Below are 27,541 nucleotides of genomic sequence, written 5' to 3'. Positions count from 1 at the left end.
TGCTTCCTGCCAGAAATGATATGGACTGAACCTCTAAAATTGTAAGCCAGCCCCTATAAATGTTGTCCTTTGTAAGAGTTGCTTTGGTGATGGTATGTTTCTTCATAGCAATGAAACCATAACTAAAAGTCATACAGTACTTGGCCATTTTAGATTGTTATCTTTTATTTAGCAATAGGCATATAAGGTTCCTTCCATGTCTTCTGACTTGATAGCTCATTCCTCTACAGCATGTCAAATATTCTATTGCTAAAACTTTCAGCTTATTTAAGTTGCTTCTTTGTCAAGGTCAGATGCAGCTACATAATAAATAAACAACGTTGGGGGCCCCTCGTTTATTTGTATTTCAGGTGCATTGGTGTTTTACCTGCATGTATGTCTGTGAAAGGGTGTCAGATCCCCTGTAACTAGAGTTACAGACAGTTTTGAACTGTCATGTGGGTGCTGGGAATTGAACCCTGATTCTCTTAACCACTGAGCCATATCTCAGCACCTTACAATTTTTATATAGTACTTTGAAAACAAAAATTGTCCAAAACAAAAATGTCAAGTTTATTTCATCTAGCATAGCTTTGTTTAAAACACTAACTTTGGGAGCTAAAGTTCAGCAGTTAAGAGCACTATCTGCTCTTCCAGAGGTCCTGAGTTCAATTCCCAACAAGCACATGGTGGTTTTCACAAGCATCTACACTGAGATCTGATGCCCTCTTCTGGTATGCAGGTGTACATTAAGATATAGCACTCTAAAAGCAAACAAACCATTAATTTTGACTTTTGAATATCTGAAGACAAAGTACTTTACATACTTTTGAGCTAGGGTTGTAACTCACTTGGTAAAGTGTCTATCTACCATGTAAGAGCCCAGCACTATATAAACTAGACTTAGTGGCATAAGCCTGTAATTCTAGCACTTAGAAAAAAACGTAAGGAGGAAGGTCCATACTTTGAAGCCAACCTGGTATACAACAGAGTGATGAGCCAGCCATGTTACATAGATGCTGCCTCAAAACAAACTAAACCAAACAGCAGTCCAAATGTATGTCTATCTGAAACACTGGCAAATCATAAGAGCTTGAGGATTCTTACAATACATTGCAATGCAATCAAAGTGACCTTAACCAGATAAAGAATCATAGCAAGAACAAAAAAAAATTATGGCATATTGTAATTTTCTGTGTGGCCAAACCAAAAAAAGTTTTCTTTTGTATTCCTACTTCTTTTACCACTTGTTTAATCAATAAATGATTGGAATCTTCTCAATGAAACACATTTATATTAATGTTCTTTTACCTCAGTTGTATTTGCTTTCGTTTCTGCAGTTCTTGATTTCTGAGTTCTTCCAAGCGTCTGAGTTCTTCTTGACGTCTCATTAGATCTAGAAAATATTAACTACATATTAATTTTTTACAGTCCATTTTAAAAAAATATTTATTTTATGGATATGGATACAACACAGCTGTCTTCAGACACATCAGAAGAGAGCATCAGATCCCATTACAGATGGTTGTGAGTCACCATGTAGTTTCTGGGAATTGAACTCAGGACCTCTGAAAGTCATGGTGGTTTGAGTCAGGGTCTCATGGAGTCCAGGCCAATTCTGAACTCACTTATAGGTGGCCTAGGATAACCTTAAGCTTATCCTTCAGACTCTACATGTCTACAAAGGTTGGTAGCACAGGCACAGAGCACCACATGGTCACAAACATCTACTATACCAGGTACAGTGGTGCACACCTATTTCCAGAACTTGAGTGAAGAATCAGGAGATCAAGTTTATTCTCCAGTATACAGCCAAGTTTGAGCTAAGCCTGGGCTACATGAAACCACACCTCATCTAAAAAAATACGTAAATAAGTAAGTAAATAGGCAAATAAACCCCCTAGAATTTTTTAAAGGTAAAAGAACAGAATGAGGGCTGGATAGTGATATACTTAACTCTAACATTTAGGAGGTAGAGGAAGGAGAATTAGAAGATCAAGGTCATTCGTAACTACATAGAAGTTCAAAGTCAGCTTGAGTTCTAGGACAAGGCTAGAAAGACAGATCAGCATTTAAGAGTCTGGGCTACTTGCTCTTCCAGAAGACTTAGGTTCAACTCCCAGCACCCACATGACAGCTGGCAACCAACTGTAACTCCAGCCCTAGGGGAGCTGACAGCTTCTAGCATCTGAAAAGACTGCACACATGTGGCTCACAGACACACATTAAGGCAAACACTTAATACACATAAAATAAAAACAAATAACTCAACAGAATCACATCTACATACTAGGAAAATTAAACCTCCTGGAATTGCTTCCAGCAATACTACTCACATAGGAATTTTTAATATATAAATACAGTGTTTCCTATAATCCAGACTGTCCTGGAACTTACTGACCAAGGATACTTCTGATCCTCCTGCTTCCAATTCCCAAGTCCTAGGAATAAGGGCATTCGCCAACCACTTCCACTTTAAATCTAATTCCCTGGGCATGCATGCCATCTACCAACTGAACTACAAGCCCAGCCTACTAACACTTTCTCCCTTTCATTTGTATGTGTATGGTTATTTTGCTTGACCTATGTGCATTCAGTACACAAGGAAGCCAGAAAAGGCATCAGATCCCCTGGGGTTGGAGTTACTTACACTTGTGAGCTGCCATTCAGGTGCTAGGAATCGATCAAACCTGACCTCTAGACCAGTGCTTGTAACTGCTGAGGCATCTCTCCACTCCCCTCAGACTTTTACAGGCTGAATAAGCAGCCTTAATTGGAAAAGCTAAAACCCAGAGATCCAAATCTGTAAGGACTCTGCTCCCAAACTTTTTAGAGGGATACTCAATCCCTACTAAATTTCTGACTTTAAAAAAAAAAATTCTCAAAAGGCAGTGGTGGCTTATGCCTTTAATCTCAGCACTAGAGAAGCAGAGGCAGGTGGATCTCCAGCTTCAAGGCCAGCCTGGTCTACAAGGCTACATAGAGAAACCCTGTTTTGATAAAAAAAAACAAAACAAAACAACAACAACAACAATAACAATAACAAAAACCCACAAAAATAAAAAATGTCTCCCTGGTTGTTATGGCTCTAGTCTGAAATCCCAGTACTCAAGATAAATAAGGTGTTCAAACAGTGCCTGAATTACTAGGTAAGAAGACAATCTCTTGTCTTTAAAACAATAGAAAAAATTTTAATATATTAAGTTACAACTCATTTCTGAACTCCTAATTGGCAAGTTAATACTAGCACACAGCACTCAAAAGGCAGAGACAAGCAGATCTCTGCAAGTTCAAGGCTAGACTGGTATACATAGGAAGACCTTGTTCTCTAAAACCACAACTAATAATAAAATACTAATAATATCTACCACTGGCACATCTCTTTACCTTGCCTCATTAGCATTAACTGGTGTTCATGTCTAGCGGCTTCCATCTCTGCCTCCAGTTTCTCCTTGGCTTCTCTGATGTTTCTATCAACTTGTTCACGCTGCTGCTTCTCCATTTCATCCAGAGCCTTCCATCGAGATGCATATTCAAATTCAAATGTCCCAGGTTGAGCAAACCGTGGTGGCTGTTCTCTTTCCCTGTATTAACATTAAAAACATACAAAAGTGTGTACTTAAAAAGTAAGCAACCTGGGTTGGAGAGATGGCTCAGCGGTTAAGGGCTCTTCCAGAGGACCTGAGTTCAAATCCCAGCAACCACATGGTGGCCCACAACCATCTGTAATGGGATTTGATGCCCTTTTCTGGTGTATCTGAAGACAGTTACAGTGTACTTATATATAATAAATAAATCTTTAAAAAAAAAAAGTAAGCAACCACAGAGATTAATAACAACTATCAATTATTGGACATTTATGGCCTGAACAGTTAGGCAGCATACATTATCTCATGGCAGGATAATAAAATAAAATTCTATAAACACAAATTTATGAAATTTCCACATAGTGTCCAATTAATAATGAAGCCATGATTCAAAAATTATAAAATGCAGTGCTCCAACCTGTGCTAATATTACTACCTCTCATAAGACTTCCTTTGGTTTTCATTCAACTACTACACATACTGAAACCTGCAACATACAAACCCAATGAGCCCTAAGTTAATAGTCTTAGAGTCAGATTTTCTTAGTAATAAATGTTTTGCCATGTACCAAGCTAAGCGGCTAGACTAAAGATAACAAACCAACTCACTCTACCTGTAATTACATATTTAAGAGTTACGTCCTTATAAGACATTACCAGTCGACTATTTAATCTCAAATATGTAGTACAACAGCACCCATGCTGAGCAGCTCATCAACAGCTTCCACTCCATCTCTAGGGGCTCCCATACTCCGCTGACACCTGTACTTGTGCATACACCCACAAGCAAATTCCAGGCCGGCCATAACTGCACAGTAAGACTGTTTTTAAAAAGAGAGAGAGAGAGAGAAAGAGAGAGAGAGAAGAAAGGAAGGGAAAGGAAAGGAAAGAGGAAGGAAAGGAAGGAAGGAGGGAAGAAGGAAGGAAGAAAAGAGAGGAAAGAGGGAGAGGCAAGCAAAGAAAAAAGCTTTTCTAAGTAAACTTAGCATGTTTTATTCATGTATACAAAGAGGACAATTACTACTCTTACAGAGGACCTAGGTTTGGCTCTCACAAATGAGCTCACAATTATCTAACTCCAGGAGTTCCACCCAATGCCTCTTCTGACATCTGTGGGCTCCTACACACATGTAGTTCATATATATGCACTCACAGCATATACACATATACATAAAATTAAATAGTTCTTTCAATAAAAATAACATTCCATATAGACCAAACCACTCTATCAACCAGGTTATATTCTAATAGTACTTCATAAAAAAGGTAATATACCCAAGACAATATATATCTAAAATATCTTTATTAATCAAGCCTTACTTATGGTACTGTTGAGTTTTCTGCATTAGCTTCTCTGGCAAACCATCTTCATCATCAAACTGCTCCATGGGTTCTACAATGACTGGACGAGGTGTTCTAGATAAAAGTATAAAGGCATCAATAAATATTAATTTCATGACTATAATTAACATCCTTTCCTAAATTTTTATAATAACAATGTTCACTTAAAAAATGTTAGTTAAGGGCTGGAGAGATGGCTCAGTGGTTAAGAGCACTGACTGCTCTTCTATAGATCCTGAGTTCAAATCCCAGAAACCACATGGTACCTCACAACCATCTGTAATGGGATTTGATGCTCTCTTCTGGTGTGTCTGAAGACAGCAACAGTGTACTTAGAGATAATAAATAGGGGTTGGGGATTTAGCTCAGTGGTAGAGCGCTTGCCTAGCAAGCGCAAGGCCCTGGGTTCGGTCCCCAGCTCCAAATAAATAAATAAATAAATAAATAAATAAATAAATAAATAAATAAGTTTAAAAAATGTTAGTTAAGAAAAATGTCTACGTATCATGCATATTCATAGATAAAAATAATGCAAGGCATGGTGGCCCACAACTGTAATCCCAGTATCGCAGAGGAAAAGGCAGAAGGAACTATGAGTTTGAGGCCAGCCTGGTCTATAGGGTGAGTTCGAAGACAGTCAGAATTATGCAATGAGACCTGACACAAAATTAGCTAATTAATTTTTAAGATCTTTGTCAAAATAGGTAAGCATGGTTGCTGTGTTGGTTATTTTGTCTACCAGAGACAAGCTAGAACAGTCTAGGAAAGAATCTGTATTTAGTTTAAATGAGAAAAGCTCCCCATAGTCTTGGGCATTTGCAGACTTGGCCCCTAGCTAGTAGCACTGTTTGGGTCCCTTAGGAAGTATAGGCTGGTTAGAAGTAGGTTATGTATGGAGTTTTCAGAATTTCAACAACTCCTACAATTCCCAGTTTGCTGTCTTTGTGCTTGCAATTCAAGATGTGAGCTTCTGGCTCAAACAGCCACACCTTTTTCACTCCACCATCATAGAACTGACGGCTCCCTCCGGAACTGTAAGGCCAAATATATTCACTCTTTCCCAAGTTGTCTTGGTCATAAGTTTTTTATCAGACCAAGAGAAAAGTAACTATCACAGAACCTCAACTATGAAAATGTCATCAACTGGCCTGTGGACAAGACTATAAAGCATCTTCCTGGCTGCTGTGTAAGGGGCTTAGCCCACTGTGGGCACAGTAAAACCCGGAACAAGTGGTACTGGGACATAGCAAGAAGCAAACTCAACAAACTCTGATAGCAAGAAAGCAGTACTCCTCCATAGCCTCAGCTTCAGTTCCCATCTCCAGGTTCCTGTCTTAATTTCCTTCCCTGGCTTCTCTTTATAACTGACCACAACTATAAACAGAAGTAAACCTTTTCTCCAAGTTGCTTTTGGTCAGTTTACTTTTCTGCAGCAACAGAACCAAACAATAGTTTACGCCTGAAATTCCAGGACTACAGATGCTAAGGAGGGATGAATGCCAGCCTCCACTACATACACAGTATGTATAAATGTATAGTTCCTGATCTGTGTGCAAAGTGAGACCTTATCTCAAGTAACAACAGAGTAGAAGAGTAGGGGTTCAACCCAGCACACACAATTATCCGATCCAGATTTTATATATATATGGCTTCATCTCTCAGTCCTTCAAACACTCAGCTTTGCCTATTTCTCAGTCTTCCTCAGTCTAGCAATATTGTTCCATCTTTTTTAAAAAATTCTACAACAGAAGCTAGAGAACTGGCTCAGTGGTTAAGAGCACTGGCTACTCTTCCATACAACCCAAATTCAATTCATTCCCAGAACCCAAATGGCAGCTCAGAATCATCAACTCCAGTTCCAGAGGATCCAACACCTTCTTCGTCTCCTCAGGCCCTGCACACACAAAATACAGACATGCACGAACACAAAACAACCACATAATTTTTTTTAATTTATTTATTCATTTATTTAATATGCATGTTCTACCTACTTGTATGTCTACACACCAGAAGAGGGCATCAGATCCCATTACAGATGGTTATGAGCCACCATGTGGTTGCTGGGAATTGGAACTCAGGATCTCTGGAAGAGCAGTCAGTGCTCTTAACCACAGACATCTTTCCAGCAACCCCCCCTTCCTTTTTATTTTTTTAAAAATTCTATTACAGGTAATCCTTAATCCTTCCTCACATTTGTAACAGTTCTCAATCTTCCTTAATAAAACCATGTTCTTGGGGTTGGGGATTTAGCTCAGTGGTAGAGCGCTTGCCTAGGAAGCGCAAGGCCCTGGGTTCGGTCCCCAGCTCTGAAAAAAAGAACCAAAAAAAAGAAACCATGTTCTCAATGTTCCAAAAAAAAAAAAAAAGCAGCAGAGTATGGTAGTGCAAGGAAGCACATATTATTCTTGTAAGATACAGGGCATAGGAAGATGAGGAGTTCATGTCATGCGATCCTTGAGGGAATGGTCTAGGCCAATCTGGGCCACAAAATGCCATGTCCTTGTCTCAAATAAGACAAACAAAATGAACCTAAACAAAATGAGACCTAAATAAGGCATGGGGTCGGGGGAAGCCACAGGACACTCGGAACAAATTAGGGACTGAGAAGAGACAGGAGTGGTTACTGAAAGATATGCCTAGAAACCCTTCTTACATTACTGTGGTCTTAAGGTAAAATGGAAAGAAGAGTTCATGAGAAGAACAGATGATATATTAAATTTTTTTCTGCTATCAGCTCATCACCATACAAGCAATATGCCTTCAGAACAGTGATACTTGAAGAAATACAAGTCAAGCTCCTAACATCTGAGGTGTAACCCTAACTAGAGGAAAAACACAAAATGAGTTAAGTATTACTCAGTAGACAGAGTACTTGCCTATTATACATAAAATCTTGGGTTCAGACCCCAGAACTGAGTAAAGCAAGACATGGCTTTGCCTATAATCTCAGCACTCAGGAAGCACAATCAGGAGAAACCTAAGCTAAATGTTACCTTAAACTACATGCAAGTGGGCTAGAGAAGAACCCATTTTAAATAAAAGTAGAGGGTGGGCTGGAAAGAGGACTCAGGATTTAAAAGTACTGGTGTTCTTCCAAAAGACCCAGGTTCAATTCTTGACACCCACATGGCAGCTCACAACAGAGATCCAACCCCCTTTTCTGGCTCCACCAACAGTAGGCATGTATGTGGTACAGAATACATGCAGACAAAATAAACGTAAACATAAAATTAAAATTAAATAATTTAAAGGAAGAATGAAGGAAGAGAGAGAAAAGGTTGAACATTACTTCTTCAAAAAATAATTTCTAGCCAGGCCTTTAATTCCAGCACTTGGGAGGCAGGGAAGGATGACCTTCTGAAATAAAACCTGACAACCCCACCCCCTTGTCTAGTTCCGGAATAGACACAGGAACAAAAAAGAGCCAAGATTAGTCACAAGTCTTTTTTTTTTTTTTTTTTTCTATTTTTTTGGAGCTGAGGACCAAACCCAGGGCCTTGCACTTGCTCAAGCGCTCTACCACTGAGCTAAATCCCCAACCCCAGTCACAAGCCTTTTTATCACATAATAAAAGAGGAATCTGAGGTATAACTACTTAAGGAACTGTCCCATTTAACCTTGCTCTGTGGTCTCACTATGCCTACCACTCCTGCGGAAGCGTCCTTTGTCCATTATCTCACCTGGTTTTGTAACTTAAACATGCAGATTTGAGCTCAACCCCCAGCATCCCACTACAAAGGCAAGTGACCCAGGCATCTGTATTCCCAAAGTTGGAAAGGCAGAGACAGACTTATACCTGGAACTCACTGGCCAGCTAGCATAGCTAATCATAACAGTGGGTCTCGGGTCTTAGTGAGACCTCGCCTCAAAAACAAGGCAACCCACTCTAGAAGACAACAACCAACATTGATCTCTGGCCCTCAATGATATTTACATAGACACACACTAAAACAAACAAACATACAAACAGAAATCAAAAACAAAAAACAAAACCCTGAAGTTTCAGTTTTGTAAGACTTCTCCCACCCCATTTTCCCACCTAATGCATTGTTTGTTAGGAACTTGAGAGGTATTCTATTGTGGGGAATAATGGAGGGTTTAGTTTAGTAAGTCATCAGGTGATAGGACAAAGCAGCAAAGGGTGGGGTATCTTTGGGGGCCTGTGCAAACCTGTGCTGCTAAATAAACCCACACAAAAGATCTAGTGCAAGAAGTTTACTTGAGGAAGTAGGGGACAGCAAAAGGCCATCTTGGAGTATGAACATGAGGGAGGGAGAGAAGTAGACAGAAAGAAAAAGACGAGGAGGGAGGGTAGAAGGGAAGGAGAGAGAAAGGAAAAGGAAGGGGGAGGGAGGAAACATTAGAACAGGAGAAACACAGGCAAGGGACTGAGTAAGACAAGTAGGGAATGGGGATCAGGGTGGGCGGTGCTCTTATGCACCTCACCTGTTAGCAGCAGGTGATCAGTAGGTGAGATGCCTCTAGGTCCCTGAGGGGAGAGAGAGATATGACCCAGCAGTCAAGTGCAATACTGCTCTTCCGGGAGACCCGAATTAAAGTGGGTGGTTCAGGAGCACCACTACCTCCAGCTACTGCTGTTCTTTGAAAATCACTATTTAAAAAATTAAAATGTCGCTCCAGAGTAGAGGCTCTCAACCTTCCTAATGCCACGATCCTTTAATTGTTTAATTAACAATCCTCATATTGTTGTGACCCCTAAGCATAAATTATTTTGTTGTTCCTCCTAACTGTAATTGTCTACTGTTGTGAACTGAAATGTAAATATCTGGTATGTGACACACACACCCCCATAGGTTGAAACCCACAAGTTGAGAACCACTGTTCTAGAGAGATGGCTCAGTGGTTAAGAGTATATCCTGGGGGTTGGGGATTTAGCTCAGTGGTAGAGCGCTTGCCTAGCAAGTGCAAGGCCCTGGGTTCGATCCCCAGCTCCGAATAAAAGGAAAAAAAAAAAAAAGAGTATATCCTGGCTTTGCAGAAGAGACAAGTGCTTCTCGCACCCATATTTGGCAGTTCACAACTGCCTAAAACACCAGACTGAGGAGAATCTATCTAATGCCTTGCCACCTCTAGCCTCCAAGGGAAACTGAAGTCATGTGCACACATACCAACACATACATATACATATACTTAAAAAATAAAACTTAAAAATTAGTAAAAAAAAAATAAAGTGCACACCACAGGGCTGATGTAGCTCAAGCAGAGAGCTTGTCTACCAAATACAAGGCCCTAGATTCCACCCCATGCACTGCCCATGCTTCCCAAAGCACAGGCCACAAGCTGGACATGGTGTGGTGGCATGAATCTTTACTCACACTACTTGGGTGGGAGGCAGAGGGGGATGGATCGCTGGGAATTCAAGGCTAACCCGGTATACAGAGAATACATAGTGAAATCCTACATCAAAACAAAACAAAAATGCAAGCCACAAACTAAAAGAACTATTTACAATACTGATGTGAACCTAGATTATAAAATTCACAAAGAGGGCAAACTTAAAAAAAAAAAAAAAAGAGCGAAAAAGTTTCAGATACTTCATGATTGTATGTATATCTGATATAACTGGCAAAAAGTACACAAAAAGATGTTCAACCTTTGTCATCACAGAAAATCTAATTTAACCTGCACTGAAATTTGTCCACATATTTAAGTCCAGAAATAGAAGTAGGTAGGACTATAAAACAACTAAAGCCTGCCATTCATTACCACTTTGTAAAAGTCCTGAAGCTAAACAATCCACACCTTATTCCAAGGCTGAGGATGGTAGCACACATCTGTAATGATACAGACACATATACATCAGAACGAGTTCAAAGTCATCCTCAACTGCACAGAAAGTTCGAAGCCTGAGCTGGACAGATGGCTCAGAGGTTAAGAACACTAACTGCTCTTCCAGACGTCCTGAGTTCAAATCCCAGCAACCACATGGTGGCTCACAGCCATCCATAATGGGATCTAATGTCCTCTTCTGGTGTGTCTGAAGACAGCTACAGTGTACTTATGTTTGATTGATTGATAGATAGACAGACAGACAGAAAGACAGATAGACAGACAGATAGATAGTAAGTAAGTTTGAAGCCAATCTGGTTTACACAGCAAGACTATGTCTCAAAACAACAACATAGTTCACTGAGCCAGACTTTAATTTTAGTACTTGGGAAGCTGAGGAAGGCAGACTATATAAACTCCGTATGCTACACATACAGAGGGTTCCAGGTCAGCCTAGACTATAAAGATAAGAAGACTCTGTATTCAAGGGGTTGGGGATTTAGCTCAGTGGTAGAGCGCTTGCCTAGGAAGCACAAGGCCCTGGGTTCGGTCCCCAGCTCCGAAAAAAAAAGAATCAAAAAAAAAAAAAAAAAAAAAAAAGACTCTGTATTCAAAAAAAAATTTCATTTAAAACAATTGGATTTTTGATATGAGAAAATTATACCCCAAGCTACAATTCCTTAGGATTACTCTATATGACTTCTAGTGAATTCTACTTATCCTATGCAAACATGGACAAATATTATTCCAGAACAAACCACCCATAATGACACACATTTACTTGTAAACCTAACACTGAGGCTGGGCAGGACTGCTGCAAGTTCAAAGCCAACACCTGCAGCAGATTTCAAAAAAAAAAACCTAGATTTCAAAAACAAAAAAAAAACTGTCTTTAAAAAAAAAAAAAAAAAGCCCAGGCCTAACAGCGCGTGCTCACCTTTAATCCCTTTGCTCACTAGTCAGAGGCAGGAAGTTTGAGACCAAACTGTCTCTATAGTGAGCATGGGGCCGTCCAGAGCTACATGCAGAGAGATCTTGTTTCAAAAAATTAATAAAATTAAAAACAAACAAACACAAGTCCATATTTAACTGGGAAGAGGACAAGAGAGTTAAAACTTACGTTGTTAGCAAGAACGCCCCATCACCACATCTCTCCAGAGCCTTTCGTGCAGGAGGTTTCGCTGCAAATTCTACAAAACCTTTTCCTGTAGCTCTACCACGATCATCCACAACCACGACAGCTTTCTCTACTGGACCAAACTGGGAAAATGCTTGCTCTAGAAGCTCATTGGAAACAACTGGAGACAGGTTCTTGACTGTTAGGGCTGCTCCATGTGTAGCAAAGCGAATTCGGAGAGGTCTGCTCTTCAGTATGGTACCATCCAACTCTGCTTTTGCAATTTCAGCCAGTGTTCTGGATTCCTTTTTAGGAGGAAAAATCAATTTTTTAAAAGTTGAGCAACAAAAAATTTAAAATAGTGGTTTGGCTCTAAGAAGTCTGGGTATCACTGAGAAACAGATACTAAGGTTCCTTTCATCTTTAACTTTGGCATCACCTGATTTACTATGTATTCAAAACATCATTGTGAACATTTTAAGTTAAAAACAAAACAAAACAGTCATTAAGCATTCAGAGCAGATGTAGGTTGATCTCTAAGTTCAATGCCAGGCTGGCCTACAGAGCAAGTCCTAGAACAGCCAGGCCACACAAAACAAAAAAAACATTATGTTTGAACACAAGTTATTTCATCACACACATCTCAATGTTTGACACTAGTTGGTTGGTTCATTTATTTATGGGATGTTTTTTGAAACAGTCTCCCCAAGCAGCCTAGGCTGGCCTCAAAGCTGTCCTTCCTCTAACCCCACCTCCACCTCCACAGACACACACACACACACACACACACACACACACACACTTCTGCTTTGTGAGTGCTGAGACGCAAGTGTGTGCCACCATGTCTGGATGACACTACAACAAATCATATTCTCAATGTCAGCCTATCCTCATTATCTGCAAACACTAGCATTAGGTCTTGTTAATCACTCCTCCTGAAATACCTGCCTGGGCTATGAATTGCTATCATGGGAGAAGTCAAATTCAAATTCATGAACTGTAAATTTTCTCCATTATACTGAAAAGCAAGTGATACATTCAGACCTGAACATTTCCCTCCCAAATGCTGCAATTTACAGGCATTTGCTATTTCCTAGAAAGTTCTCACAAATGAGTGTGCTTTCTAGTTTGTAAGTACCTATGTACATTTACTTCTTAACAGGAAGGCAAGAACTGTAATTACAGTCCACAAATTACTTGTTACTTGATTTGCAGTGAGACCCTATGTCCCAAAGCAAACAAGCACTGTGCCAGTGAGATGTCTCAGCAGGTAAAGGCACCTGTCACCAAACACGATGACTGATGTTTGATCTTCAGACCCACAAAAGGTAGAGGAGGACAGACTCCTAAAGGTGTTCTCAGACTTCCACATGTGTGCTACTGGCTACTGTGTGCATGCACTCAAGCAAACATAAGCACACACACACACAAATAAAATCTAACAAAAAAATGAAAGAGAAATTCCTATTTATAGATTTCACACTTGTGGTACAAGGTAAGTATATATAATAACCAACAATAAATTTAGTAGAAATGGTCTTCATTGTGCTCAATCCTCAAACTTAAAAAAAAGCCTTCATTGTATGTATATACATACATACAAGTATGTGCACACAGCATGAGCAAGCATACACACAACTTTAGCTTGGTGAATAAAAGCACTGGCTGCTCTCAATCAATTCCCAACACTCATATGGCAGCTCAGACCATCTGTGACTCCAGTCCTAGAAGATATGATGACTTCTTCTGGTCTCCATAGGCATTGCATACACATGATGCCAGACACACATTCAGTACATCCCTAAGACAAAAATAAATGAAATCTAAGATAAAGAGACATTTGTTCAATTCTCCAGAACTGTCATTATCGGGGCTGGAGAGATGGCTCAGAAGTAAAGAGCACTCACTGGCTGCTCTTCCAGAGGTCCTGAGTTCAATTCTTAGCAACCACATGGTGGCTCACAACCATCTATAAATGTACTCTGATGCCCTCTTCTGGCATGCAGGTTTACGTGCAGACAGAGCACTCATACATTACATAAATAAATCTTAAAAAAAAAAAAAAAAAAAAGAAAGAAAGTTTTATAAGGGGTTGGGGATTTAGCTCAGTAGTAGGCGCTTGCCTAACAAGCGCAAGGCCCTGGGTTCAGTCCTCAGCTGGGGGGGGGGGGGGAGTATTATAAGGAATTCAAGATCATCCTACACTACAGGGAGAGTTTGAGGCCAGGTTGATCTGTACTGGTCCTTATCACACACAGAAATATAAAAGAAATTTGTGTTTTATTCTTTTTTTTTTTTTTTTTCGGAGCCGGGGATCGAACCCAGGGCCTTGAGCTAGCAAGCTCCTACCACTGAGCTAAATCCCAACCCCAATTCTGTAATTTTAAAACACAAATTTCGGGGTTGGGGATTTGGCTCAGTGGTAGAACGCTTGCCTAGCAAGCGCAAGGCCCTGAGTTCCGTCCCCAGCTCCGGAAAAAAAGGGAAAAAAAAAATTACAGAATTAAGGTTAAACATGACATCTTTAGTCCCATTACTCTTGGGAGGGAAAAGCAGGCACAGTCCTGTGTGTTCTAGGCTAGACAGAGTTTCATAGACCATATCTCCAAAAATAACTATTACCAAATAAAAGGAATGTCTATGAACTACAGAGACAGATCAGCAGGTAAAGACAAGCTGCCGTGGAGCCTGGCGACCTAAACTGTATCCCTGGATCCACACAGTGGAAGGAGAAAAGTGACTCCTACAGGTTCTTTTCTGAACTCTATCCAAATGCTGTCATGCACATGCACACATATAAAAGCAGAAATAACAAAAATGCTTTTTAAAAAAGTATTTCTAGGGGCTGGGGATTTAAAGTGGTAGAGCGCTTACCTAGGAAGCGCAGCCCTGGGTTCGGGTCCCCAGCTCCAAAAAAACAAAAAAAAAAAAAAAAAAAAAAAAGTATTTCTAGGGGCTAAAAAGATAGCACAGCACTTAGGAGCACTTGTTGCTCTTTCAGAGGATCTGGATTTGGTTCCCAGCACCTACATAATGGCTTGCCACAATCTATAACTCTAGCTGAAGAGAATCTAATGCTTCCTTCAGTCCTCCATGGGCACAGGCACACAGAGGGTTGTAACTAATCTTTGCTACCCTGTTGGTTCTTTTTTGGCCACCCTTTATCTCCCAGGGTTTACGCCCTATCACTAGATAGGAAAGAAAGAAGAAAGGGGAGAGATATAGAGATTCCTAAATCTAATTTCTTTCTTCTTTTGTTTCTTCTTTGAGCCCAACTACAAACAAACCACAACCAACCCCCCCCCCCAACAACCAACCACTACAATCCCTGACTATGGGGTTCTAGCATTCATATACCCTCGGAGAAGATCCCAGAATTCCAAATGTCACACAATCACAGAAACTATCTGCAGCTGGCAAAACTATGCTTCTGATAGAGCAGGAGGCAAATCATAGTCAGCTGTTGCCGACAGCCCCATAGCCCTTTAAAAAGCACATTCTTATGCTATTTCTGTATTTTTTTTTTCTTTTTTTCAGAGCTGGGAACCGAACCCAGGGCCTTGCGCTTGCTAGTGCTCTACCGCTGAGCTAAATCCCCAACCCTATTTCTGTATTTTTTAAAGAAACCAAAAATCCAGACTTGTCACTACACATAGCGGACACACACATGCAGGCAAAGCATGAACACATATATTTTAAAGTTGAAGATGATAATACAGTTTTTTGGTTTTCAAGACAGGGTTTCTGGGTAGACCTGACTGTCCTGGTCTCAAGCTCACAGAAATCAATCTGCCTTTACTTACCAAGTGCTAGGATCAAAGGCATGCACCACTAACACCCAGAGACGACGCCCAGAGTGATAATACATTTTTAAAAGTGCTTCTAGAGTACAGCACTGGTTCTAACTATAATCTCAACACAATGAAGGCTGGTTACACACTCAGCCTGTCTCCCTTAAAAAAGGGGAGTTGGAAAATCTCTAGAAATACAAACCAGGCAGACTTCATATCAGTTTTATAGTCATTCTACCATCTACTTACAAAGTCACTGTGTATCAATATTTATTTTGCATCTACTATACAATTATATGCATTTCCAATTGAAAAAATATACTTAAGCAACACTTAGAATTTATAAATTTACCTACCCACAGAATTCACATTATACTGTAAAATTACCTAAAAAGTTAAATTTCTGTAAGTTAACTCCTAGTTTCCAATTAACAGGTCCTTTTATTCCTACACAAAAAACTCTGGATACCAGGTTAAGAGGAACACATTTCCCATCCCACCCCTTATCCTGCTTTTCAGACAGTGTCTGTCTATTTAGTCCTGGCTGTCCTGAAACTTACTATGCAGACCAAACTGGCCTGGAACTTACAAGAGACCATTCCACCTCTGCCTCCCCAGAGCTAGGATCAAGTGTGCCATCGTACCCAGCTTACAGGAGTTTGTCCTAAAGGAGCAAAAGAGCAGTCTGTTCATTTCCTACTTTCTAATTCCAGATTTGAGGTGGGTGGTGAGGGATGTCAAGACAGTAGGGTTTTTTTAAAAGATTTATTTATGTATTATATATACAGCACCCTGCGTTCTGCCTGCATGTATGCCTGCAGGCCAGAAGAGGGCACCAGATATTATAGATGGTCATAAGCCATCATGTGGTTGCTGGGAATTGAATTTAAAGACCTCTCTCTGGAAGGGCAGCTATTAAGTACTCTTAACCTCTAAGCCATCTCTCCAGCCCCAAGACAGTGTTTCTTTGTATAGCCTTGGCTGTCCTAGAACTAGCTCTGTAGATCAGGCTGGCCTAGAACTCAGAGATCCGACTACCTTTACCTCTCCCTCCGGAGTACTGGGATTAAATATATGCTCACCACCACCACCACCACCACCACCAACCCACCTCCTCCTCCACCTGGCCAAAAAATTATTTTTAAATGAGAGGTAGCCAGATTACAGCTCACACCTACCTGTAAACCCAATGCCCAGGAGAGGAAAGCAGGACAACTGCCAGAAGATCAAGGCTAACTTAGGCTATGCAACAAGTTACTGGCCAGCCTGGGCTATAGGGTGAGGCTCTTATCTCAAGATATGTATCTCTCATTATGGTAGGACACATTTTAATCCCTGAGCCCCAAGAGACATAAGTAGATGGGTCTGTATGATTGAAGCCAAGCTGGTCTACAAAATGAGTTCTATGCCAGCCAGAGCTGCAGTAGCCCTGTCTCCAAGGCTGGGGGTGGGGAGGACCTATCAGAAGACAAGCTGTTGCTCTGCATCTGAAAGATAAGTAAATGTATTGAGGGCTGGACAGACAGCTCAGTAGTTAATGGCACTGGCTGCTCTTCCAGAACACCCTGGTTCAATTCCCAGCACAGTTCTGTATTTTTCACAACTGTCTCTAATTACAGGGAATCCAATGCCTGCTGACATACATGCAGGCAAAACACAAAAATACCCATAAACATACAAAAAATTAAACTAAATGTTTTCTAAGTAAATATATTTGTAATATACACTAAATATTTAACATTAATTCTAAGAAAATTTCCCACTCTCATTAGTATCTTGCATTTATCCTCCAAGCCACGTACATTTTCAAGTCTCTGTCCCAAAAATGTAACCAATTATAGTTAATTTTCTCTATATATTAAATCTACATCAATAAAATTTCAAAACCCAACAATCTCACCCATTGGTCGTGGCATTTTCCTTTAATCCCAGCACTAGAGAGGTAGGATCTCTGAGCTCCAGGCCAGCCTGAGTGAGTTCCAGGACAGCCAAGGCTATACAGAGGAACCCTGTCTCTAAAAACCAAAAATGAAAACTTGAAACCCAGTCTCAAAACAAAGAAACAAAAACAATCTCACTAGATGGCTGCAGAGATGGCTTTTCATCTCAACACCTGCTGCTCCAGAAGGACTCAGGTTCAGTTCCTTGCTTTGCACCCATGGCAGGCACCCGCACTGGCATCCTACCCTTTTAGTCTTTGGCCTTAGAGGGCCAACACTCATGCTCATATACCGACACACATGCACAAACACAAACAGCAAAAATAAAAACATTTAAAAATTTAAAAAATAAAAATAAAAAGGTTCCAATAGAAACTTTCTCCAAGCCCTCTCACTGGCATGTCTAATACCAGTAATCACAATACCAAGTCAGAGGCTCCTGAGTTCCAGTCCAGTCTGGGATATATACTGAGGCTGTCTCAAAAATGGATAAAAATGGGGTTGGGGATTTGGCTCAGTGGTAGAGCGGTTTGCCTAGGAAGCGCAAGGCCCTGGGTTCGGTCCCCAGACCCGAAAAAAAAAAAAAAAAAAAAAAAAAAAAAAAAAAGGATAAAAATGTATGCGGATTGCAATTAACATATCAGGTATAAGCTAGGTGGTGGTAGCGCTCGTGAGCCTCTAATGCCAGAGCTCGGCAGAGGGAAGCAGATCTGACTTTGAAGCCAGCCTGGTCTACAAAGTTCCATGGCAGTCAAGGCTATATAGAGAAACCCTGTCTGGAAAAACTAAAAATGAATGAGTGAGTGAGTGAGTGAGTGAATGGTGACAAACTAGGCATTTTTTTTTTAACCTAACTGGAATTTTTTTCTTTACTTAAATTTAAGAGGGTATAGAATACTATTTTAATGCTAGGATAAGTCAAATAAACCGTAGCGCCCACCCTCGCCCCCAATTACTGTCAGGAGTTTGCAGACCTGGGTGGCTTAGGGTAGACAACAGGCAATGCAGAAACAGAGGGCGAGTACTTGCTAAAATGCTGGAGAAGGAACCATGGGCCTTGAGCATGCTAATGCTAGGCCAAGTTCTGCCATTGAACTACACCACCCAGTCCTTCCAGGCACATCTCCTTGAAAGCAAAAGGAAGATATAGATCATTCTTTTAAAGGGAACAAGTCCGCTGCTGAAATTCCTTAAGTTCATTCCTAATTCACCTCCGTGACAACAAAATTTTGTCCCGCAAGACCATCAGCCCTCCGCCGCCAGCCCTCCTTGACCCCGCCCCCTGCCATAGCGGCGCGCTGGCGAAGTTAGCCTCGCGGCGCCCAGCACCTAGCAAGGACCGATGCCCTGCGGCGCCCTCACGCCGAACCCCCCGCAGCCCCCACAGTTTTTATGTTTGTTTCCTCGCGCCCCGACGCAGACTCACCAGGCGGATGAAGCCGAAGCCTCGGTCGCGGTTGATGAAAACCTCGCTGGGCTCGCCGTAGCGCTCAAAGAGCCGCTTGAAGTCCTCCTCCGTGATGTCGGTGGGCAGGTTACCCACGAAGAGGCGGCAGCGCTGCGTGTACGTCTTCTCGCCGGGCTTGAGGAAACTCTTGATGTCAATGGTGAAGCCCATCTCCTCGTCCGGGTGCTCCTCCGAAGGAGCGGGTGGCGGCGGCTGCTCCCCGGCCAGCGTCAGCGCCATGGCCGCCGCGGCCACCGGCTCGCTCTCTCCGGCCGCCGACTCCAGGGCGCGAAGGCGAGCCGGATTTTTCTCAATACGTACTTGCTTCAGGTTTCCTCTTAACATCATTTTAGCTGGTTCGCTTGGGATGCTGGATACCGCCTAGACGTCTGTGTACCCACGTCTCCACATACAGCTATGGAAACGAAGCAAGGAAAGCCTGGTAAAGGAGGGGAGCCCTGCCTCCCCGCAATCACGCCCGCGGTGGCCGAATGCTCAAAATGGCGCTGCTTCAAACTGCAGTTGGAAGAGACTCGGGCAAGAGTCCCGCCCCTCCGCGGCGCGCCTGCGCAAAGCCCGTACCCGCGAACTGTTTGCTAGCTTGGCGCGTGCGCACACTGTGGCGAGCCTTAGAGTTCACTCCTAAGGACATCGCAACCTAAGAGTGGAGACTATTGTGGGAGGGGGTTGTTTTGTTTTCTTGCTTTTTGCAACTGGATGTGTATGGACATATATACCCGAGACCAGCCTTGGCTTTCGATCCTCCAGCCTCAGCCCTGGGACACCTAGGTCAGACACTGCATGTGAGGAACAAAGTATTAAATGTGCAGTACGGTGTGAAAAATTCAGTAATTTAGGGAATGTATTTGCCCTTTTAAATATTACGGCAACTGTCATTGAGTGGGAAAAGGAAAACTTGCATGTTATCAGCACTGGGTAGACTAGGGAGGGAAGATGTGCAGTTCAAGGTCAGCCTGGGCTACACAGCAAGGTGGTATTAAAAAAAGATAAAAGAAAAAAATGCTTCCTTTTATTTTTCTTGAGACAGGGTTTCTCTGTATGGCCCTAGCTATCCTGGGACTCAGAGATCCACCTGCCTGTGCTGGAATTAAAAGCATGAGCATATTTTGTAAATAGCATTTAATAAAACAATTTTTCCAGCCAATTAAAAACACTTTTTGACAGGTATGGTAGCTTACACCTTCAATCCTAGCTAGCATTTAGAAAGCCGGAAAAGGCTGACAAAAATAATAAAGCCCTTAAAAATCATATTTCTGGGCTGGAGAGATGGCTCAGTGGTTGAGAGCACTGTCTACTCTTCCAGAGGTCCTGAGTTCAAATTCCAGCAACCACATTGTGGCTCACAACCATCTTTATATATCTGATGCCCTCTTCTGGTATATATATTTATATATAATAAATAAATCTTTTTAAAAAATCATATTTCCTGATTAATCCAATTTTATTTTTTCAGTGCTGGGAAATGAACTCAAGCCTTTGCATGTGCCAGTACTGAGCCCCACAGCCCCACAATCCAATTTTCTGAAACAATCGTGATTTCACTTTTTTGGGGGTCTCTCTATGTAGCCCAGGCAGTCCTGGAACTCTCTACATAGGCAAAGCTAGCCTTGAACTCACAGAGATGTCCTAACTGTGTTTTCTCTGCCTCTCTGCCTTTCTGCCCCACTGCCTCTGCCTCCCAAGAGCTGTGTTTAAAGATTCACACCACCCTAGCTGTGTTGTGGATTATTAACTTCAGAGAAGAATTCCCTGAAATAGATTATAAAATTAATACGATCAGAGCATGAATTCCATGAACCAGACACCAGACTTTAAATATCACAAACTTACTCTGTAAGGATTCAGGTAGCAAGGGTTGGGGATTTGGCTCAGTGGTAGAGTGCTTGCCTAGCAAGCACAAGGCCCTGGCTTCAGTCCTCAGGTCCGGGGGGGAAAAAAAAAAAGGATTCAGGTAGCAAAAAGTTTGTGTGGGCAATTCTGAATCTCTTACCTCAACCCTCTACCATACAGCTCCTGGCATATTCAAGGTGAATCTTCAAAGATGACAAAAACTCACCACTGTACAAGGCGTTTCTCATGAAAGTAAACTTCTTTTTTCTTTTTTTTTTTTTTTCTTTTTTTTTCCGGAGCTGGGGCCCGAACCCAGGGCCTTGCGCTTGCTAGGCAAGCGCTCTACCACTGAGCTAAATCCCCAACCCCCCCTTTTTTTTTTTTTTACAATATGAAACTCAGGAGCTGGAGAGAGGGCACAACTTTTTGAGATTTATTTATTTAATGTATGTGAGTACACTGTAGCTGTCTTCAGACACACCAGAAGAGGGCACCAGATCTCATTACAGATGGTTGTGAGGCACCATGTGGTTGCTGGGAATTGAACTCAGGACCTCTGGAAGAGCAGTCAGTGCTCTTAACCACTGAGCCATCATCTCTCCAGCCCCTAGCCTTGAAATTATGACACTATGCCTTCATTATTCAAATGCTGGGATCATGAATGTGTATCACCATACCTTGCTACAGCAGGTGAAGAATGCTGTACTTTTTTTTTTTTTTTTTTTTTTTTTTGAGACAGGATTTCTCTGTATAGCTCTGGCTATCCTGGAACTCCCTATGTAAACCAGGCTGGCCTCAAACTCAGAGATCCACCCAAGTGCTGGGTTTAAAGGCATGTTTCTAAAGATACCAGAAACAGACAGTTTATTAAGAAATAAAAAGGCGGGGTTGGGGATTTAGCTCAGTGGTAAAGCACAGCAAGCACAAGGCTCTGAGTTTTGTCCTCAGCTCCGGGGGGAGAAATAAAAAGGGCTGTAGGGCATGGTACTTGGGAAGCAGAGGAAGGCAGATCTCTGTGAGTTCAAGGCCAGCCTGGTTTATAGAGCTAGTTTAAGGACAGCAACGGCTACACAAAGAAAGCCTGTTTCACAAAAACAATCAGAAAGAAAAAAAGAACAGGGCACTGCCAAAGATGGGAGTGGGCTTGTAAGTGGGGAAAGACGTGCTCGTAAGCCTAAATAATATATTATTGTGGTCATGAACTACTCAGAAATAAAACTACGGGTAGGAGTAGTACAGTGACTCACACAGCTCCCTGGTAGATGAGCATGGTGGCATACACCTTTAATGCCAGCACTGGGGAGGAAGAAGCCTGTAGAGCTCTGTTACTTCCTGACCAGCAAGGACCGAAAGAGACCTATAAAACTGTACCTAGTGCTAGTGCGTACACAACTACCAAAGCAATGCTTATCAAGCCTTATAGACTTGTATAGTAAAAGGAAGGGAAGGTACCTTAAGTTACTGCTGAAGTCAGGCTCAGACCCTCACGGTGGTCATCCTACACTTAGAAGGCTGAGATAAGGGGATGGCTGAGACCAGCCCAGGCTGCATAGCAAGTTATAGGGCAGCTGGGGCTACAGAGTCAGATGCTGTCTCCAAAAACAAACAAAGCTGGAGAGATGGCTTAGAGGTTAAGAGTGCTGACTACTCTTCCAGAGGACCTAGGTTTAATCCCCAGCACCCACATGGTTCAGGACTATCTGAAATTTCAAGATTGGGACACCAGCTCTGGCCTCACAGACATGCCTACAGTAGCTAGACATACAAACATACAGGCAAAACACTCATACACTTAAAAATAAACTACACTGGGGTTGGGGATTTAGCGTGGTAGAGCGCTTCCCCAGCTCTGAAAAAAAGAAAAAAAAAATAAACCACCAGGAAGACATACACTATCCAAGTTAAATAGAAAGTGCTGAAAAGGTGGCTCAGTAGTTAAGAGCACTGTCTGCTCTTCCAGAGGTCCTGAGTTCAAATCCCAGCACCCACATGGTGGCTCACAACCATCTGTAATGGGATCTGATGCCCTCTTCTGGCCTCTGCTGCATCCCACATGCCAGATTCTAATCCCCCAACTACCCTCTAGACTCCCCAGTCTGCTCCAGTTTCCTCCAGCCCTTCCCACTGTTCCAAAGCCTTTAGTGAACTGAGTCTTCAGAAACTATCAGCAAAAATCCTCCAGCCTCATGTCTTTCTCAGTTGTCCTGCTGCCTCTGCTTTAACTGAAGCTCATCCCCTCTGAGGACTGCTTCTATCTCTCTAGAAACTACCCGGTATGATTACAGATTACCCACCTGTAGTCAGCGTTTGACAGGCTGAGAGACGAGGAACAAACATGTATAGCCAACATGGATGACAGAGAAAATTCCCACCCAAGATGAGCTACAAAGATAAATTAGCAGTGAGGTTGTGGCACACATATTTAATTCCAGCACTTGGGAGACAGAGGCAGGTGAATCTCTGAGTTCCAGAACAGCCAGGGTTAGATGTTTTATATTTTGTCACGTGACTTAGATGTGAAAATATATCATCTCTCAACTTTTAGACCATTTATTTCTTTTTTCCTTTGACAAAACTTCTAAGTCACGAAAGTTCATTCCAACATCATTCTGTGTCTGGCTCTCTTCCTCCCTTAATTTGTGTGATATCTATTAATACAAGTATCTTGTGGGGCGGGAATATCTATATCCTTTCCTTTTCTAAACTGATTTATGCTGTTATCTTCTTCCTCAGAGTAACACCTCTCTTCCCTCACGTGAAGCCTATACCTCCCAGTCTTCCCCCTCCCCCACACACTGAAGAAAGGACACTTTATCAGGCTAAAGCTACCTCATCAGCACAAGTATCAGCTTACTCTTTCCTGCAGCCTCCCACTCTTCCGGTCCCCGAGAATAAAATGCCAGCGTTTTCTCTACAGTTCCTAGTCTTGTTCTTTGCTTGGGCAGTACTCTATCTACCTGATGTAAACTGAGCAATTCTTGATCTGTTCTGGAGCTATTGTTCACCTAGACGGGAAAAAAAACAACGTCAAGCTTAATGTGTAAGGCTGGGGGTGGCAGTGAGTGCCTGAAATTCCAGCACTTGGGAATGGAGGTGGAAGATCAATTCGAAGTCATTCTCTGCCTCCTAGCAAGTTCAAGGTCAACTTAAGATCCTGTCTTAAGGGCTGTAGAGATGGCTCAGAGGTTAAGAGCACTGACTGCCTTCCAGAGGTCCTGAGTTCAAATTCCAGCAACCACATGGGTGGCTCACAACCATCTGTAATGGGACCTAATGCCCTCTTCTGATATGTCGGAAAAGAATGACAGTGTACTCATATACATTAAATAAATTATATTAAAAAAAAAAAAAGACACCTACCAGCTTCAAGTGTGGAGGCACTCAGTGGCAAGGACATGGCTGACCAAGTCAAGGCCCCGCTTGTTTGCAAAGACTAGAGCCCAAGCCCTGGACCCCAAGGTTGAGCAGGCATTGGAAGCCCACTAGTGTGTCCACAACCGAGTGAACCTCAGGAATTAACATGTGTTTTTTTGTTTTTAAAGATTTATTTATTTTATATGAGTACACTGTAGCTGTCTTCAGATACACCAAAAGAGGGCATCAGATCTTATTACAGATGGTTGTGAGCCACCATATTTTTGCGGGGAACTGAACTCAGGACCTCTAGAAGAGCAGTCAGTGCTCTTAACCACTGAGCCATCTTTCCAGCCCAGGAATTAACATGTGAAGTAGCCTACTGCTCGGGAATCTCGCCCTGGGTCTGTACATTTCTGAGCTTTGCTAGTAGAATAAACAGTTCACGGAGCTCCTGAAAAAACAAAAACAAAAACAAAAAACCTGTCTTAAACCAACACTCTAAATTCCCACAAAACCACCTGTTCAGACCAAGGCTCTCACTATTCCACATGATGCTCACCCAGTCCATTCCACTTCTTGAAATCAACAGTTTATACTGAAGTCTTAAAAAATAAAAAAATAGGGCTGGAGAGATGGCTCAATGGTTAAAAGCACTGACTGCTCTTCCAGAGGTCCTGAGTTCAATTCCCAGCACCCACATGGTGGCTCATAACCATCTGTAATGAGATCTGATGCCCTCTTCTGGTGTGTCTGAAGACAGCTACAATGTACTCATATATAATAAATAAATAAATCTTAAAAAATAAATAAATAGGAGTTGGGGATTTAGCTCAGTGGTAGAGCGCTTGCCTAGGAAGCGCAAGGCCCTGAGTTTGGTACCCAGCTCCGAAAAAAAGAACCAAAAAAATAAATAAATAAACAAACAAACAAACAAACAAACAAAACAAAACCACATAATCAGTATCCAGCCAGCAAATACTCTTGGTTCTATCTTGAAAGGATATCCCAGGTTGAAGAGATGGTTCCCCTGTTAAGAGCACTTACTGCTCTGGCCAAGGATCCAGTTTAGTTCTAAGCATCAACAGGGTGGCTGACAACCGGTCTAGTTCCAGGAAATCCGAGCTCTCTTCTGCTCCCCTGAGTACCTGCATACATATAGTGTATATAAACCTTTGGGGCATGTACAAATACAGATAAATAATAAACTTATTTTAAAAAAAAAAAAAAAAAAAAAAAAAAAAGATGGCCCAGGGGTTGGGGATTTGGCTCAGTGGTGGGCGCTTGCCCCTACTTGCAACCCGCCCATAAGGCCCTGGTTCGGTCCCATCCGAAAAAAAAAAAAAAAAAAAAAAAAAAGGAATAAAAGATGGCCCATATGCTAACTCGTCTTCTGCTAGGTACTAATTATTATCTAATAATGACTACTGTGCTTTCAGACATGTTCCTGGTTCTGCCCTTATTCTATTAGGCAATGTGTTCTCTCAAAATTGCTAGCTCCATTCCATCAGTATATGACCACATTTGGAAAGAGGGTCTCCTAAAGAGAGAATTAAGATTAAATAAAGTAAACGTTTGAAATGTAAATACATAAAATATCCAAGAAAAGTAAAATTAAAAAGAAAGATTAAGGGCTGGAGAGACGGCTCAGCGGTTAAGAGCACCCGACTACTCTTCCAGAGGTTCTGAGTTCAATTCCCAGCAACCACGTGGTGGCTCACAACCATCTGTAAAGAGATCTGATGCCCTCTTCTGGTGTATCTGAAGACAGCTACAGTGTACTTATATATAATAAATAAATAAATCTTTTTTAAAAAAAAGATTAAATAAAGTCAAAAGGATGGAGGTAAAATCAACACAACTGTCATTATGAGGAGAAAAGATGATGACTGAAAGACAGCTACATCACATAATCTATCCCAGCATGGGTGATAGCTCACAAATGCACAGCCGGCAGGCAGCTCAACACAATGGATTCTGTCCTTTCCAAGTGGCTCAGGTGGTCTGAAGCATTTCCAGACAGCTTGGCTGGTTTCTTCTTCCAGGCAGATGCTCTGCTCTCAAGTAGCTTGTAGCTTGCCTTGTCTAAGTCTTCTTTGCATTTCTGTTTCTTCCGTCTTAGAGGGACTCTCAGCCTTTATTGCCTACTCTGGCAGGAAGGGGGTCTAGTTAATCTGGTCAATTTCAGGGACTTCCTGAAGCTCCTTTGAGTGTTCTTTTAACCTTCCTGTTTGAGGAGCTTCTGTGCAGGATGGAATATTACAATTTTGAGAAACTGTCACACAACACAGATCTCTCCCAGTTTTTTCACATATCAGTAATATCAGTCAGGATGTTCATCTTTGATTTGGGGGCAATACCCAGAAGAGAACAAGAAGACCTAAGAAAATCTATTGTTTGTTTGAGACAGGGTTTCTCTATATAGCTCTGGATATCCTAGAACTTACTTTCTAGACAAAGCTAGCCTAGAACTCAAAGGGATCCACCTGCCTTTGCCTCTCAAATGCTTGGATGAAAGGCTTGCACCTCTGCAAGCATGGATTTTTTTCCCTTTTCTTATACAGACATGTGGGTCCCACCTCTCTAAGCACTTCTTAACTCTGAGAAGCTGACCCAAGCACTGGGTACTTCTTGTGCTCCTCCCAGAAAGAAAGGATTGCATAGATGCTTGCATTCAGTTCATTTTCCTGTGCAACCCTTGCCAGGCACTTGTCTCTATGGAGTTCAGTGAACTGCGGATTCCTGCTAAAGTTGACTTCAAGTTCTCCTCTAACCTCCCTATTTTTGCAGAAGAACCAAGTTCACTTTCCAGCACCCATAACCAGCAGCTCGCAACTGCCTGTACCTCCAGCTCCAGACAGACAGACAGATTGAAGTTGACAGTCTCTGTCTGATTGAGGCCTAGAGAACATTGATTAGGTGAGGCTGGCCAACCTTTAGTTCAAGGAGTCAGACATCTGAAGTGTTTTTCATAAGGGCACCACAATAATATTTACCGGGCTAGAGAGATGGCTCAGTGGTTAAGAGCACTGACTGCTCTTCCAGAGGTCCTGAGTTCAATTCCACATGGTGGCTCACATCCATCTGTATTGAGATCTGATGCCCTCTGCTGGCGTGTCTGAAGACATCTATCTACAGTGTACTCATATACATAAATAAATTTTGTTTTTTTTTCAGAGCTGGGGATCGAACCTAGGGCCTTGCGCTTGCTAGGCAAGCGCTCTACCGCTAAGCTAAATCCCCAACCCCCATAAATAAAATCTTAAAAAAAAAATATTTACCTTCTCACTATGTTTTCTCCACTGACAAGTACAAACAAAATTAACCCTGTGTCCCAGCCAAGTA

The 27,541-nt window shown here is 41.9% G+C and overlaps 1 protein-coding gene across 1 annotated transcript in view; it reads right to left on the bottom strand.

Moving 5' to 3' along the window:
• Pspc1 (paraspeckle component 1) overlaps positions 1-19,507 on the bottom strand; it is a 59,322-nt gene extending 39,815 nt beyond the window's left edge. The window contains exons 1-5 of the mRNA XM_032918369.1: positions 18,971-19,507; positions 11,817-12,118; positions 4,886-4,981; positions 3,367-3,563; positions 1,291-1,375 (exon numbers count right to left, since the gene is read on the bottom strand). Of these exons, the coding sequence (XP_032774260.1) occupies positions 1,291-1,375; positions 3,367-3,563; positions 4,886-4,981; positions 11,817-12,118; positions 18,971-19,339 (1,049 nt within the window). The 5' untranslated portion in view covers positions 19,340-19,507. The remainder of the gene's footprint in view (positions 1-1,290; positions 1,376-3,366; positions 3,564-4,885; positions 4,982-11,816; positions 12,119-18,970) is intronic.
• Positions 19,508-27,541: the final 8,034 nt, after the last annotated feature.

This window comes from Rattus rattus, chromosome 12, assembly GCF_011064425.1.
Source record: "Rattus rattus isolate New Zealand chromosome 12, Rrattus_CSIRO_v1, whole genome shotgun sequence".
Classification (NCBI taxonomy): Eukaryota; Metazoa; Chordata; class Mammalia; order Rodentia; family Muridae; genus Rattus; species Rattus rattus.
Note: the sequence above shows the minus strand (reverse complement) of the source record. Positions and strands in the feature narration are given on the sequence as shown.